The sequence below is a fragment of the Juglans microcarpa x Juglans regia genome, chromosome 8S, assembly GCF_004785595.1.
Source record: "Juglans microcarpa x Juglans regia isolate MS1-56 chromosome 8S, Jm3101_v1.0, whole genome shotgun sequence".
Lineage (NCBI taxonomy): Eukaryota > Viridiplantae > Streptophyta > Magnoliopsida > Fagales > Juglandaceae > Juglans > Juglans microcarpa x Juglans regia.
This window is the reverse complement of record NC_054609.1, coordinates 4,688,235-4,705,929: the sequence shown is the minus strand read 5'-3', so window position 1 is coordinate 4,705,929 and position 17,695 is coordinate 4,688,235. Positions and strand designations below refer to the sequence as shown.

Genomic DNA, 17,695 nt, shown 5'->3' with positions numbered 1-17,695 from the left:
CAAAGTTTCCATTAAATGGTGGTATGGATACCAAAATTACCTTAACTCATCTCAGCTCATCTCATTAAATCATTACAACTTTTTCAAATTTTCAAACAAAATACAATAAACAATTCAACATTTTCAAATATTAAAACAAAAATAATATTAAAAGATAATATTCTAATAATATTTTATTTAACATCTAACTTTCAACTCAACTCAACTCAACTCATCTCATCTAAACTCACACTATCTAAACCTCCTCCTAAGCCTCCAAATATGTTGGTGGATGTGCATCACACTCAGTGAAAAGCTACAGTCCAGAGATAATTAGATGTCAATTTTTAGCTTCTGATACTGCCGAAGACCAATCCTAGGAAGGGACCAACAATTCAACAGGCTTAACCATCATAGTCAGGAAATTTATAAGCATTGGAAGAAATAGAAGAAGAAAAATGCTCAAGGAAGAAGTTACCCTTATTCAAGGAGATCAGGCGAAGTGTCAATGCAACATAAGAAAGGTGGAAGAAGCGTCTGCCAGAACCAAAAACTTGTCCAGAAATGATGTAAAACAGATAGCATTAACCTGTATTGAGGAGAGAACAAAATTACAGATACCATGAAGAAACTATACAAAAAAGAAAGGTAACGTTCTAAAAGAGTGAGGAGACCGGAAAAATTGCCCCAAAAGAAACATTATTAAGTAGTAAAGATCTTGGGAGTAAACGACTCAAAAGAAAATCTGGTACACCAAAATAAAATAAGAGCCGCCCCAAAATGTCAATTTTCACTGATATTCCAAACAATTATTCGTAAATAACTTACAAATTGGGAAACAGGTAAGTTGAGACATAATGCAACTGCAGGCAGTGGCAACAGGATCAAAAACTCTCCGGCAAATGAGCAAACAAGTAACTAAAAATGCCCTTGCTGCCTCGCATAATCTGTCCCAGAATCTTCGTATATGATAGCTCTCAATGCCATCAAAACAATGCAACTGTAGACGGTGGCTAAAAAATCAAAAACTTCTCCATCAAATAAGCAAACAAGTAAATAATGCCTTTGCAAAATCAGTACCAGCATCTTCATCTTCTGGTGATACACTAGCTCCCAATGGTGAATGATAAAATTTCTTACTTCAATTCCAATTGAATAAAAGAACTTGCACAATATCCCACTTCAAACTCAGGTAAGAATACCCTAGTAGTAAAACCCAGTCGCAACTCTGTAGAGATTCTCTGTTCCTATTTTTGTTTTGCACCAGCCGGTTGTAAAAGCCGTACTGACAAGTCCCGTTGCTCCTTGCTCAGCAAAGAAAACCACTTCCTCATAGAATCAGCAAGAAGAGACGGAGTTGCAGTTACCTGAATCTTCACATTACTCTGAACGAGTGTATCAAAATCATCAGGAAGAAGCCCAAGCAAAGCAGTGGCAGTGGCTATTTGAAGGTGTAGACCTGCTTTCATGGTAGTATAACGATTAAGAAAAGTATATAAATTACATCTCAAATTTTCAACTCCTTTATCTTCATATCCACCAGCATCAACTCCAAGCCTGAAATTAAAATCAGAATTACATTATTAGATAAAAGGAAGTACCTCGATGAAACTGAGTCTGACAGCCCAATATGAAGATCAATGTCTCAGTGCTGGTTGAAATCAAGATATGCCCAAAGGTCTTGCTTCTTGCTGTGATAAATAATATATCAGTAATTTTTTACCATCAATATAATTATTTCAAATCTTAATTTAAAAAAAAAAAAAAAAATCAAAGAGCAAACAAAAAATATAACCAGAAGGCAGAACTTCAAGGCTGCCAATTTAGCATAAGGTGGAGCAATATCCAAAATCACAAACATAAATGTCAGCCAACATTAAAGTAAATTACCCATAAAAATACATTAAAGTAAACTAAACATAAACCTACCTCCCAAGTTGTCCAAGGAGAACAACAATAGCAGCAGCAAAGTCCTCCAACACACAACTCCAAAATTTTCAACAGCTGAGGGATCATTTTGATGCTTGTCCAGTCCCATCTCTGATAAAAAAACAAAATAGGCAGATGATAACAATCAGAAGAACAGCTCTGCGCAAGAACAAATCTTCAAGGCATGAACTAAGTCTCTAAAGAATTTAGCTTTCGACACATGAACTACATCAACCTCGTAACAATTCAAAAGATATCAAACATAAATTCTTCTCAACATAATTTGAGATGAGATGAGTTCATAAGAGTATGAAAAGAAACGAGGCCTAAAGCACTTTCAATCATGTTACATTTGTTTGAAAACAATATAAAAAAATACTTTTTGTGATAGAAATGACATAAAAAAGGTCATCTGAAAGTTGTATTAAGTATTTTCGGCCATTGAAAGTCTTTTTTAAGACCCCTATCGTAACCCCAAACAAACTCTTCGACGTGGGAAAGCCACCACATCAAACGCAAGGACCAAGTTTCCAAGGCCAGTAGCTAAGATTACACATCAAGACATACAAAATAATTTTTTTTAGCATTATAAAATCATTGGAAGTGCAAAAGGCACAATCCAAATAAATGGGCATATAAAAGTCATTCACCTATTTAGAAAGAGAATTTTCAACCTCACAGATACAATATTATTATGCTCTTCGTTAAATTACCACTTGTGCCAAAAGCTTAAACTAATATAAAGAAGTACATTTAATTATTTATATTTTTGTTTCAACACTAATATTCACTTGTGGGCCAAACTCTTCCAACACGTGAAATATTTAACCAAATGGGGTAGAGTGTAGAATCAAGGTTCGAACTCAAGGCCTCTGCTCTGAAAACACATTGAATCACCACTTGTCTCAATAGTTTTAGCTAATGGGAAAAGGTAGATTTAATTATTTAAATTTTTGTCTTAACAAGTCAATGAGCTGCACTATAGCATAGGATCCAGTCATTGTGTTTCAGCAGCACACATCATTCACATTGACTTAATTTTAAGTAGACACCTCTTTTTGCAAAATACAATAATCACTGTTTTTTTATTTTTAAGCACATTTTTACCAATTTAATTTTCATGAGAGCTATACATACCCCTGATGACCTCTAAATCTGATTACCTAATACCAGCAAAGTTCATATATTACCTTTGATGTGATTATCAAGCCCAAGTCAAACATAACCACTTAGCAAGGATGCTAGCATATCACCTCCTTATACACAAGAAATTCTTCTCTTAAACAATAAAAGTAAATAGCTCTTTTATGTCAGGTTGTTTTTTTTTTTTTTTTTTTTTTTTTTTTTTTTTTTTGACAAGTTATTTCAGGTTGAATTTTAAAACCTAATGCCCCATGTGTAAATATATTTGAAACTCAAGAAAATTAGTCCAATATAACAGCCTCACAGGGAGCTGCTAAGACAATCCACATTTCAGGGTGGTAAGATAATAAGATATACGTGGTCGATCCACAACTAAAACACACAAAGCAAAGAGTGATAAGATAGCGGAACAATAAGAAAGTGAATCCCATACCATGTTGCATGCAACCAGCTCCACCAACGATAGAACATCAGTAAGGTGACAGAGACGCATACAAGCAACAGAGTGTGATTGAGTAGTGGGCATCTCATACTTTTCCAAGCAACAGGGGGTACCAAAATTCACATCGGTGGCACAATAAAACCCTTCATGGCTTGAACTTACTTCAGAGTTAAAACTGTTATACAGAACTTCAGAATTCAACATATCAAAGGATTTAATCACATCATAGTTTGATGTTTCCAACCCAGCATTATTCCAGATGAATTTCAAGAGAAATGATGTCACAGTATCTATAGAAACAGCATCCTTCAAAAATGGGCATTTGGTGCATGGATGGAAAAGAAATTGATCCTTGCTTACAGACAAAGAACGAGAAGCAGCAGGATCAGAAGAATTTACTCCCTCAAGTAACATCACTATTGATTTGAAGACAGTCACCATCAAACCATACTTTGTGGCACTGAAAAGCTTTTGTCCACACAGATAAGCAAAAACATGAAGAATGCTAAGCACCAATGAAGAATCACAAGCATGCCTCCGAAAGATGTTGTAGGATGCCTCACATATAAAACCAATCTGGTCTATTGCTGCACATATTGATGCTAATATAATGCTCCCAGCCACCAACTGATCAGCAGAAGAAACTTTATATGAAAAACTAATAGTCACACCATCCATGAGGAAGTTAATTCTTGTATCACATTCGATAAATGTGTTAGATGATATATTTGTGTACGCCAGAACTCTTCCGTCTATAAGGAATTCCTCAATGAGACTAAGAAGTTCATCCAAGAAATCAAAATCTGCAAGCATGCTTCTTGTCTCCACATCAGACATCACTGCCAAAAAGAAAATGACCAGTTAACATAAATCTAAACAATCAAATCAAGCAATTGTATCAACTATGGAAATTATATATAATGCGTAATAAATGAACAGACCTGCACGTATGTGCCCAGAGAAAGAATCCAACCAGAGGATGGAATCCGTATTCAAGCAGTTTCCAACTTTCCTTGGAGCAGCGGTGGACAAATTGAGCAGCACCAATGTAAAAAATACGCAGACCCTTTCCCTGAAACATATCAATGATATGAAAAATAAATTGGTTCCAACCTTAAAAAACTCATTGTCTCACTGACTTCAAAGCCTCCATACTAAAGACCGGTCATGCAGTTTTTTATAAATAAATCAATCTTATCAAAGCATAGAGGGGCACAACAATACACATCAAATAATATACTAGAGAAACCCCCACTTATAAAGAGGAACAAAAAGGCACCCATAAATTCTACAAAGTTACCAAAAAGAAAAACTATTGATGGATGCCATCCGCCCATAAAGAGTCTTGTATAGTTTTATTAACAGCAAGAAAATCGTATCAACTTGGATGGCAATGAATCACTTACACAAGTAAAAGATTTTCTTCCATCATAAGAGCAAGCAGAATCTTTGGCACCACCCACTCCGTTTGAGAAAGCAAACAGCACCGAGCTATACAAGTTTTGGTAGTTTTAAATATCCTAGAAATGACGTTACGATCTCTCATGTTGGGAGACACGACACAGTATTTTGGAACAGTGTCACATGCAGATCCAAATTCACTTTCAAATGGAAAATTAACTTCCTCTTCTCTTGATCTAGGCAAATTACTAATGCCCACAACCAGACCTGAGTCCTGGACCTTCTGAGGACTAGCATTTCCTGCCTCTACAGTCCAGAAACCATTCCCAATGACAGCAACGGAATCAGCAGGGCCTACAATCTTATGCAGTGACAGATTACAGGAAGTTCCTAGAGCAGTATGTTTTAGCTTATTGGACTCAATTTCAACATCAATAACATCAAAGCTGTGCTCAGTCGATACCTCTTTATAGGTCCATTCCACTACTAAAGCTTCAGAACAATCCACATCAAATATTTGCCTGTTATCAAAGTCAATAATAGGTAGACTTGGTGACACAGGCCTTTCGGCTGCCATCCTGTAATGTTGCTCGTCAGCAGCGTCATCCAAGTCCAGCAGTTTCTTGTAGTCACCATCAGCTACATCCTCAAAACTTGCCATAGTTTCAAGATCACTTGAATCCTCCAAGACTTCGGTTCCAGATTTTTCTGTCTTCTTTTGCTCATCACTGACACAAAAATGCTTCTTATGTGCGTCTTCAGGAGATACCTTGCTCTTTTTGTGCAACCCATCAAGCATACCGTGTGGAATGCATTGCAGATTAGGAGCCAGACATCTTACTTCTTCCAAGGGACTGCCTATTCGTCTGTCTAACATACCATGCAACAAAGATAGATTCTCTTCTATCTGCACACACAACTTCTTACCCTTGGAATACAAATATTCAATGGGCTCAGCAGAATCAGGTAACCACTTTCTCTTCCTACTACGATCACAACCTCTGCCAACATCATCGCTATCAGCAATTTTGACATTATTTTCACCCACCACTGCAGATTTTTCACAGCACCTCAATTTAGTAACTTTGCCAGACAAGTTGGATATTGTTGGTTGTGCATTCAAGTTCTCTTCAACTAATTTTGTGGATGTAGTACCAGAAAGAGCACCCTTCTCCTGTGAGCCCATTAACTGTCCATCAGAAAAAGATGCCATACTCGAATTTATTGCAGAAGTCTGTAACATTTTCCAGTTAGAGCATCCAAGCGGAGACTCCAATTTAGAATTAATACCTGAAATGGGCTCATCAAAATTTCCTCCAGGTATAGGTAGCAAATGTGCAGGATGTTGGAGGCTTTGCCTGAGAGGATATGAGACATCCATATCCATGCAACTAGGTCTCACAAGTTCATTTTCACTTTGAAGGTGTGCCCGAGTTGGTTCCAAACTGCAGAGCTTCTTCATCATGTTTAACCTTTGCATATATGCAATTGAGACATTCTGCAAAGCGCATTAAACCATCCAATAAATAAGAACATGAGTAGATGCACTTATAAAAAAAACATGAGTGGATGCTTGTTCATGTTTTGAGGGCAGTAGGAAACATGAGAACAAATTTTCAAGCCAATAATAAGAAATAAAACGTAAATGCTCACAACTGTGCAGCAAACAGCTAGTGCATTTAAATGATTCTAGCTAAAAAGAAGGCAAATGTGTACACAATTGGGACTATTGACTTATTTAACAGAATAAATGAGATATAAGACTAGTACTTCCTGATTACCAAGAAGAGAAAGGGACAAGAAGGCAGGCTACTTCAATAAACTGATTCTTTTTCTTTTTTTATAAGTAAAAATTTATCAAAAAAAAAAAAGAATCAGTTTATTTAGGCTGAGAACTGATTCTTTCAAAGAATACTTAGGCTGTGTAGCAGAGAACAATTCTGAAGCCGTCCATGCATTAATAGTAGTTTTAAAAAGCAAACTTATGTTCTACCGACCAGATTATTACACTAGAAAGCCATTCAAATGAATAGTTGGGTTCAACTCTCATCAACCCCGCATCTAAGAAAAAATGAACCACTAGCAGATGAAAGTAAGAGAGCAAAATCTGTACCCTATGTTTCAATAATAATTCCCAAGGAAAGCAACATTACTTCGAAAATCAAATAAAAAATGAAAAAATTCTATTTAATGAAATAGGAAAATAACCTTTTCTGGGTCATCAATACCTTCAGCTCTACGTGCTAATGACTTATTCAGTATATCCAAGCGATTTGCAAATTGATCAAACTCCAGCTTCAAGTGACCAAGTTCCTGTTGAAGGATGCAGTTACGGCTTTTTTCCAACTTGGCCACTCTTTTGGCATGCTTTGCTTGCTTTTTCTCAAACTTCAGTTCTTTTTTCAAAAGCTTCACATTTGCATTTTCAGAAGCGACAGTTTTAGCTGGTGCTACAGAAGATCTCTCAACCAACTTTCTAGAGGGCTGAAGTTCATTTTTTTTGTTTTCTTGTAACTGTTGAGACAACCGATCAGCACAACATTTTTATAGCATGGCCTTTTTCCAATTCACATCTGCAAGATTTTTCTGCTCTTCTGCTTTTGCCATCTCTGAATCTGCAAGTTTTTTCTCCTTGATTGCCTTCTGGTTTTCAACCTCAAACATGTTGTTTGACTCTTTCAAGTGCTCCAAAACCGATTTGTGTTCATCCACTTCTCTGTTTAATATCTCGCAGTGAAGCCTGTTCTTTGTTTTAACAGATTAAGGATTCAACTTATTATCAGTCTGGCCACCTAGAAAAGCCAAATTTTGAAACTCATGTATCCCCTGTAACTCCTCTACCTTTTGTCTATTCTCTTCCAACTGCCGATACAAGTTATCAACATTACATTTCTCTTCAACAGCCTTCTTCCCATTAGCTTCTGCAAGCTTCCTTCGCTCCTCTGCTTTGGCCCTCTCCAAATCTGCCCGCTTTCTCTCTTTGAGAGCCTTCTTTCTTTCTTCTACAAGTCTTTTGTTTGCTCGTTCAAACTTCATTGTTTCAGAGGCTAACTTTGACTTTGCTTCATCAGCCTCTTTCTTCAAAATCTCCAGCTGAAGCCTGTACTGCTCAGCCTTCTCTGCTCCAGTTCTGGCAATCCTTCTTTCTTCATCCTTCTCGGCTTTTAAAGATTTGAACATTTCTGCAGCTTTCTTTTTCTCCCCCTCAGCATTCTTCCTTTCGGTATCTGCCCTTTTTTTCTCTTTCTCAAAAAGCTCCTCAAGCCGATTGATTTCTTTTTCCCTTTCAGAAATGCAATCTTAAAGAAGCCTCACTTTTTTATCTTTATCTATAGCATTTAAGCTTGCTTTCTGCTTTACTTGAGAGATCTCAGATTTCAAAACAGAGATTTCATTCTCCAAAGATACTCTAGCTATAGACTCTTTTAGCCGCCCCTCTTTCTCATTGTCTGCTTTTGCCTGCTCCTCCTCAAATGCTGCAAAAGCACAAAGTTACAAAAAGGGGGCAGACAAGTGCAATGTAGAAACCAAGATACAGTGTGCACCCACACACACATGCATAAAAAGTTGAAGTATAAAGCATAAAGACTTGTTTCATAAGTACTTTTCATAAAATTTTGCTCATTCTTTCCTTTTTGGCCTCCCAGTATTTCTGAATTTTTCTATTTGTTTCTATCCTAGAAATTCATACCATATAATGTCAAGACTCACTTGCCTAGTGGCATGTGCAGACGCTTCATATCTCTTATTACACACTCATCATTGTCTTCGACATGAATGAGTGCGATATTAGGCCATAATATTTATATGCCATAGCCATATCACTCTATCATGAAATTATTCATACAAAGGAAACAAGAAAGGATAAAACATGTAAATAAATCAAACACATTTAGGTTGAAATCAAAAGCTACTCAGTAGACCGCAGAATAGGCTTTACACATGAGCACCTATCACCAGCCCAATTATCTCATCTACAATTGAACCCACTTTGGAACGACTGAATAAAATCAAAATTTAACCCACTAACCTTTCTTGAGAATGGCATTCTCAGATTGAAATGTATCGATTTGTGGTGTAAGGATGTTCACCGCTTGCCACAGCGCATACCTCTTCTTTTCAAGATTCAAGTATTTCTCCCTCCACTGAAGACCAAGATTTTGTTTCTGGTCAAAACTAAGAGGTTGTTTACAAAAAAGCATGAAATAAAACCGCATTAAAAAAACACACACACACATGAACTCACGAGCGAAAAACATACCCCTTTACAGCAGGGATTCTCCGCCTCAAGCTTTACTGCCAAATCTGCCGCCATCTCTACAGGTTCACGACTTTGGGAAACAAAGTCAAACAAATAAACAAGGCCAAAAGCCACGAAAATATATTAACAAAATATTTAGGGTGATAAAGAAGCGTAATGTTTCGAAATGTTGTTTTCTGTAAATTTTCTTTCCTAAAGCTTATCGGCAAGAAAAAGGAATGGATTTGTTGATGAGATACCCCATTGAATGACGTAATGATAAGAGACAAAAACCCTAAACCCTAAGATCTCTAAAGAGCACAAGAAGCAATGATAGAAAGGCAGAAGAGTACCTAAGGTTCAATTCTAAATGGTCACACGCTTTGCTATTGGTGCGCGTGTTAGGCACAGCCACGAGGGTTGTAAACTTCCAAGGTTTGAAATTAATTGGGCTTTCGACCTCCGACTCCGAGATGTACATCCTCCGCTCTGACTCCAACTCCGACTTGTCGGAAAGGAGTCGGAACGAAGTCGGATTTTGGGTAACGCAAAATCATCAAGAAACTATCACCAAGTTCATCTCATCAAAAGCATCAGTGACTGTAAAAATTAATATCATGGGTAACGGAAAATCAAACAAAGTTGCATAGATCAGTGTAAAATCATTATAAAACCGGGAAAGAAAACAAGAAAAATCTCATTGCCATGTCGCCTGTTTGGAATAGATCGTTGGATTTGCAGTAACAACTAACAAACAAAGAGTCAGAGACATGGGTAAAAGAGGCACTTACCGACTTGGACACTTCGATGGGCAGTGGGTAAGGACGCTGAGAGTGGAAGAGACCAAGAGGCGAGGGAGAGTGTTATGGACCACGAGGAAGACAACAGAAACAGGGGGACTTCGGGTAGTGAAAGACGAGAGACAGGAGATGCGGAAGACATGAAGAACTGAATAAAGCCAGCTCCAAACGGCACCGTTTACTCCTGTTTTAACGTTATGCTTACTCAGAGCATCTCACTGGATTACCCAAAGTTAAAAGGACGTTTTTTATGAAGGTAAGAGCATCCTCAATGAATAGGTAAAAACTAAATTCTCAGTGAATTTAAATATTAGAACAAAAAATGGCATCATAATGAATAAGCTAAATTTCAAAGCTACAATCACTTCTAAAATAATTTTTAAATTTGAAATAAACTATTTATACATCAAATACATTTTAAATCAATTATTTCTCTCTCCCTTTTATATCAATTGAAAAAAAATAATTAGAATATGATTACTAATTAATATATAATATTATGAATAGTAAAATATGATAAAATAAAATAAATTAATAATTAAAAAAATTAAAATATTTTTAAAATTATTAATTTCTCATTACTATATAATGAATAAATGGATAATCCAATGTAGAGATTTTATGTGAATAGTCAGAACCAAATTCATCTTATATTATTTTATTATCATATAATGAAAAAATGGCTATTCCAATATAAAGACTTATGTGAATGGAATAGCCAAAAGTTAAATTCATCTTATATTCATAAAAAATGTACTTTAACTTTAGCTAATTCATTAAGAGTACTCTAAGAGAAATTTGACTTTTGGATATACAATTTACATAAATTTCTATATTGGAATAACTATTTTTTCATTATATAATAATAAAATAATATAAGATGAATTTAATTTTGATTATTCACATCAAATCAACACATTGGATTATCTATTTATTCATTATATAGTAATGAGTAACTAATAATTTCAAAAATATTTAATTTTTTTAATTATTAATTTATTTAATTTTATCATATTTTACTATTCTACCTATTATATATTAACTAATAATCATATTCTAATTAAATGAATATATCACTAACTCAAATTAATATATCAATTATGATAAAATATGTGATAGAAAGAAAGGCAGATAAATAATTGATAAAATATGTATTTGATGTATGTACAGTAACCTTCAAATTTAGAAAAACTTTTCAAAGTCACTGTAGCTAAATTCCAAATATTGGAATTTAGCTAATCCATTGTGAACATATTTTGTTTTCTAATAGTTAAATACTCAAAAGATTTAGCTTTTAGCTAATCCATTGAGATGCTCTTAGAGTATCGGCAATGGTCTAGCCATTGATAAGTTCAAATTTTGACTATAATTTCAAGCTTTAGTTATAGCATTAATTTTTAGCTAGGTGAATTTATATTGGACTAGTCATCTTAAAGTCAAAATAATAATATAATATTATATATTTTAATAATTTTTTATAATTTTTTTTATTTTATAAATACACTTCATATATTAATTAATAATTAAATTTTTACTTAAAATTATTATTTTTCAACTATTTTCTTCCTCAACCTAATTATCCAACAAACACATACAAACCAAACTTTCTTTCAGCTTAAAATATTAATAAAAACAATGATCCCAATTCTCAAACCTACTGGAAATATATAAATAAAGAAATAAGGAGGAAATGAAAATATTCAAAAAGAAAATAAAAGAAGAATGCACAGAATGCACAGAGGTGGAAAACATTTCCTGCAAGGGAGAAAAGAGTGAGGGAAAGAGAGAGGGATGGTTGGTGGAAAACATTAAAATAATTGTTTGGTATGTGAACAGTCACTCTCCAAATATGACTAGCCCCCTTAATTTACTGTAGCTCATATCTTGAGTTTTAGTAATTTGGTTAGTTCAATGTAGATGATTTTTCTCATACCTAGCCAAAATATGAAGATGCATTGGCATTTGGCTAGTCCAATGCCAATGCTCTTCTGTTATACATTTTGCTTTTTATGTGTAATTCTCAATATTGTGCATTTTGCTTATAAGGCTACGCTGGTTTGGGGGATAAAATGAGAACTTTTGGTTTTGGATTAAAGTTTAAAATATTATTTTTTTAATATTATTATTATTTTGAGATTTGAAAAAGTTGAATTGTTTATTATATTTTGTATGAGAATTTAAAAAATATGTAATAATGAGATGAGATAAGAATTTTATATTTTGTCTCACCCCCCAAACCAACGAATGTTTGTTAGTAGATATGTGCCTGTTGGGAAAGAGACGAAATCATCTTGAATTTGAAATTTTTTGGAAACTTGTAAGGAGGTTGGGAGGCCCTTGAAGCACTCCCATGACGATTTGAGGTTTCTGAGTTCATCTTCCCATTTTATTAAACACTTCATAGGCTCTTCACTTTTCTCATGCAACGCACCATTTTCTCTTGATTCATTTTCCTGATTACAACCATTCCACAATAGTACATCCATTTTTATTTCTTCAGTCATTCTATTTTACATTTTACATTGAGAACCATAATAGGGAGTCGATGGACGACGTCTGCACGATGATGTAGAGATCCAAAGGCAATCGATGGCGAGTTGACGACGGGCTAGCAGTAGCGGGAGCAGGGACCTTGGGGTTTCAATCCGTGAAGTGAGAAGTGAAACTGAGAGCACTAGCAATGCTGCAGGCAAAGTAAAAATGTCAAATTTGGATGTTGTCATTTAAAAAAATTTCCGCGTTGGATTATTATATTATTTTTTAAACAATAATAATTTTTCTCTAATTTTCATTTTTGCCAACTTAATTATCTAACAATAATATTTATAATTTTTTAATCCAACGAATACATTTTGCCAACTATTCTGCTTGAAGTTTTGAATACCGTTTTGGTAACCATTTCAGTTAAGATACTGGAACGGAATATTTCATTACCGGTACCGTTTCGGGATAGTCTATATATAAATAAATAAATTATATATGTATAAATTATATTTCAAAATAATATCAATGTAAGTCTTAAAAAGTTAAAACACAAATTTATAAAACTTAATAATTCTTTTAAGTTCTCAATCCAATTATTAAAAAAAATAATCACTCATTTTCATCGTGAAAAGGGGAATAGAGATTTGATTTTCAGTCCTCGAGCAAAGGAGTTTAAAAAAAGTTAAGAAAATAATTTTTAGATGTGAGAATTGGAATGAAAATTGTGAAAATACACTAAAAATAGAAAAACATAAAATTTCAATTGGCACACTGAAAATCGACCGGTACACTGAAAATTGACCGGTATTGATCAAAACGCACTAGTACGACCGGTATTTGATCCGGTACAAAACACATACCTTCCCTATACTGATCACTGCCCGGCACGATAAATACCAGCAGTACCAACTGTACCAACCAGTATAGCACGGTATTTAAAACTCTGATTCTCCTACCTAATAATCACACGAAGGATTTAAGTAGAAATCGTTCATTGATTCCTTGCTTACCTCTATGCCAACCCAACCCGTAACCATACATCAAACACGAACTTAAACCAATGATTGGTGCTACTCTCACTGCTGGGGGCTCCCACTAGTTGTTTTGTGTTTTTTTCTTTTTGGCTTTTTTTTACATGTATTTTTTAACACTTTTAGATATTTTTTAAAAAATAAAAGAAAATCATCATATTATTAAAAAATACTTACTTAATCATTAAGTAAAAATAATAAAAAAAATTAAAAAAGTACCAGTAGTAACTTCTAGCAGGAAGAGTAGCATTTTCCTAAACTAAAAGAATGAAACATTCATGCCATAAATTCCTCGTCGGAGTCCATAAATGACTCTGACACCATTTGCATAAAAGGATTGAATGCTATGTAATTTAATAAGGATAATTCTACAACCCCCACTATGAGTCCCACTTGAGCTGGCGTGCCCACGTGGCAATATTTTAATAACATATATATAAGAAAACCAAGATTTGTCAAAACGAAAAGCAATCTCGCGTCTTCTCCATTTTGGATGAAACGCTTAGAACGAAGCTCCTCTGCTCCGAAATCCTTCTCTGTTCCATTTCTTCCCCATTGTGTCCTCCTTCGTTGCCTCCTCTGACACCAACCACTAGTCTACGCGGCAAACTCAGCCCCTCATCCCCCCTTGACAGCCCCTTCCTGAAGTTTCCGTCGCAGACCCTTAAAGAAATTAGGTACTTCTCTCGAAAAAAAAAAAAAAGCCCTAACTCCACTCTCCACTTCGTAGCATTTTCCCCTGCCCTGGGCTAATCTCAGCATCGAATCTTCCATCCCAACTCAAAAAAAAAAAAAAAAAAAAAAAAAAAGTTTGAATCAGTTTTTGTTCTTCCAAAATGCTTGCATATCGATTGGTCTTAATAAATCCATTTGCACCATTTTCTGGAACTAGATTCTAAGTTATAGGTAATTGAGTTATGCTTTTATTATTGGATGTTTTTTTCTTTATAAGTATGGATGCTTTTATTACTGCATTTTATATTGTGTATATATGCTATTTTTTTTTTGCACATATTCTATATTTTGTTTAGACTATAGTTGATTTGTGTTTTCATTTATATATATCAGTGTTCCAAATTATTGATAGCCCATATTTGTTTAAGCTATTTCTGCAATGCGGTTACTTCAAGTTTTCAAAAAATGAGATGTTTGTACCTTAATGTGTTTTGAGCTCTGGTTATATAGTTTGTAGTTTATTTGATAGATCAAGAAGTTGCAAAGAGAGAATAGGCTAGATGACTTTGTTGAGTCTATTTTTCTACAATTTTGAATAATCTATGGGAAAGAAAAACGTATTTTTGTTTTAATAATTTAGTTTTGGGCTCTGGCATTTTATATTTTGTGTATATATGCTATTTTTTTGGCACATATTCTATATTTTGTTTAGACTATAGTTGATTTGTGTTTTCATTTGTATATATTAGTGATCCAAATTATTGATAGCCCATATTTGTTCAAGCTATTTCTGCAATGCGGTTACTTCAAGTTTTCAAGAAATAAGATGCTTGTACCTTAATGTGTTTTGAGCTCTGGTTATATAGTTTGTAGTTTATTTGACAGATCAAGAAGTTGCAAAGAGAGAATAGGCTGGATGACATTGTTGGGTCTATTTTCTGCAATTCTGAATAATCCATGGGAAAAAAAAATGTATTTTTGTTTTATTAATTTAGTTTTGTCCTATGGCATTTTATATTTTGTGTATATACACTATTTTTTTGGCACATATTCCATATTTTGTTTAGACTATAGTTGATTTACATTAATCTTCTTCAATCTCATGTACAAGAGAATACATGCATTCTTATCATTTTTTTAAGTTAAAGAAAATGATAAATATCAGCCGAAATAATGGGAACCCTGACCATCTTTCCAAAACAGTAAAAATATATGAGAGAGAGAGAAAAGTTAGTGGAAGAAAATATAATATGATTTGTGGTTCCTATATTAATATTGATCAAATGGTTTAGGGGGATGTAGACAATTACCTGAGGCACCAGAAAAAAAGGTTGGTTTTCTGAGTCTTTTTTGTTGCTTTGGGGTTAGCCATTCTTTCTATTACAATTGGGTTAAGTCCTACAGCAAGGTTGCTTTATGCATGTTGTATTGCTGTCTCCTTGAGTGAGGGAACTGAGTGTTGTTGATTTGTTGATAAAGTGGAATTGAGTGTTTAATTGTCATTTGTAATAGAAACTTGTTTAATTATGATGAATGAGTGCCATTATTCATGAAAAGTTGGAAGAGTCGGTATTCGATCCACGCATCTTTAATAATGAAGTTTGGTTGCGAAGCGGAGTGTGGCTATGATTAATACACTGATGGGTAATGCATTCAGATAGGTTGTTCAGAAATAGCTAGCAACTATTCGACATTTTGTAGTCTTGAAATAAAGGCACTTAATATTGACACAATGTCTGAAGCACGCAGTAGCAATATCAATATCTCACACTCAATATTGATACAATGTCTTGCCAAAATGAATACCCAAAATGCTTTTGTAGTATTAAAGCATGTCGACGAACTGCATATACGGAGGATAATGAGAGGCGTCGATTTTTCAGTTGCCAAAACTTTGAGGTATGTTATTTAATTGTTTGCTAAGAAGTTACTTTTTAATCTTTGTCTATTTTACTTTGTGAAAGAAAGTCTATTTTACTTGCTTCTTTTTTCAAAAGCAATATGAACCTTATTCATACCAAAATATGGTTTGCTTTTGGAAAATCATATGGGTAATCTTTGTTTGCTAATATGTGTTGGTTGATTTTGCAGGTTGGGCATTCTTGCGGGTTTTTTTGTAGGTATGATCCGAAAATAGCACCATATGACGAGAAGAGAATCAACTGTTTAAAAACTGAAATTCGAAAGATACAACTAGCAATGGATATCCAAACAACTCGACATCAACTAGAAATAGAGACTGAGAGGCGCAAGAGAAAGTTTGGGTCAGTGTAGTTTTAGTAATTTCAATGTCGTAGATACTTTGTTTAGGCATGTATTTTGGGAAATTCTGAAAAAAATAAGATGTTGGTTGCTTGGTAGATGTAATATGACTCTGCTTGGTTGGTAATTTTTTGTAATAGGAAAAAGTGAAAGATGTATAAACTTGTGGAGCAGATGTTATTTAAATTTTGGCTGGTTAAATGATGTATAAATTTGGTTGGTTACTTTTTTTTTTTTTGTGTGGCTTGTGACGACCACATTCTCTGTTAGTGCTTGCAAGCTAGAAGTCAATTGGGAATAGACTGTGTCATTGCACAAATTTTTCATGTTCTAAACTTTCCTCCAAAAGATGGTATTTCATTACAAAATTAATAAAAATGAACCATTGGTCCCTCCCAATATATACAAAATATATCATTGGTCCCTCCCAAAATATACAAAATATAGAAAAGCAACCAGCTATCGTCCAGAAGCGTGGCGTCTTCCAATCACCATATCTGCATCATATATGATTAATTTCTCGGATCATTATCCTATACCAAGACATGTAATCCTCTCCATTGTGTCTAAATGATAAAAAATTCACTACTATCAACGAGGAAATCCTAAAAAACTAACGTAATGTATTTCATGGAAGAGATTACCTGCATTATAGGAGTACTCGGTCCGATATTCAGAGCCTCCATAGTGTATACTTGATCAGTTGTGTCCTAAGGGGGAGCTAAAAAAATGTTAAAAGTGGCAACTGGCACTTTTAAAAAAATAATACCTAAATAATATAATTCGTAGTGTGAATTACCTATGAGCGAGGAGCAGTCTGTCCAATACCAAAAAAATCCGTAGTGTATATTTAATGAAGCGTGTACTGTGAGTGGCAGAAAAGTGTTAAATGAACTGTGTTAACAATTTCTGCATGATTATGTTCTTTGAGTTATCTGTGAGGGGGGAGCTGTCTGTCCAATGCCAGAATAATCTGTAGAAGTCGAAGAAGTAGCAAAAAAATCTAGCGCATGTGTCCAAACTTGACTTTGTTAATCCTCGGTTTGAGGAGCCTCATGTTGTGTGCCGCTAACAGTGAATTCATCTGGGGCGTGACTACTCCACTGTTTATTGGAATGAAGATAATAATTTATCATTATAAGAAATATAACACTTTATATACAACATTAACAAAAAGGAACCTTGGCTGAGTCGTGGTGTAATCGTCTTCTCGTACTAGATTTCTTAAGACTCTTCTCAACGGGGTGTACTTTTATCTTAGATGGTGGTCTACCTTTACTCTAAACTACCAATGGACTAAAAACTCTAC

The 17,695-nt window shown here is 34.4% G+C and overlaps 1 protein-coding gene across 1 annotated transcript; it reads right to left on the bottom strand.

Moving 5' to 3' along the window:
- Window positions 1-862: 862 nt before the first annotated feature.
- On the bottom strand, window positions 863-9,209 carry LOC121244140. Its single transcript, XM_041142181.1, has 11 exons — window positions 9,156-9,209; window positions 8,925-9,060; window positions 8,316-8,370; window positions 7,736-8,177; window positions 7,466-7,639; window positions 7,103-7,408; window positions 4,900-6,392; window positions 4,435-4,565; window positions 3,485-4,332; window positions 1,909-2,019; window positions 863-1,536 (listed from the first exon to the last, which is right to left on the bottom strand). Exons 1-11 carry the CDS (start codon window positions 9,207-9,209, stop codon window positions 1,525-1,527), a joined length of 3,762 nt encoding a protein of 1,253 aa, XP_040998115.1. The 3' UTR covers window positions 863-1,524.
- Between the last annotated feature and the right edge of the window lie 8,486 nt (window positions 9,210-17,695).

Coding starts and splice junctions, on each gene's coding strand:
- LOC121244140 (XM_041142181.1), bottom strand. CDS start 9,209: ATGGCGGCAGATTTGGCAGTAAAGCTTGAGGCGGAGAATCCCTGCTGT. Junction 7,640..7,735: donor TGGAAGAGAATAGACAAAAG/GTAGAGGAGTTA, acceptor GTTAAAACAAAG/AACAGGCTTCACTGCGAGAT. Junction 7,409..7,465: donor AGCAGAAAAATCTTGCAGAT/GTGAATTGGAAA, acceptor TTGTCTCAACAG/TTACAAGAAAACAAAAAAAA.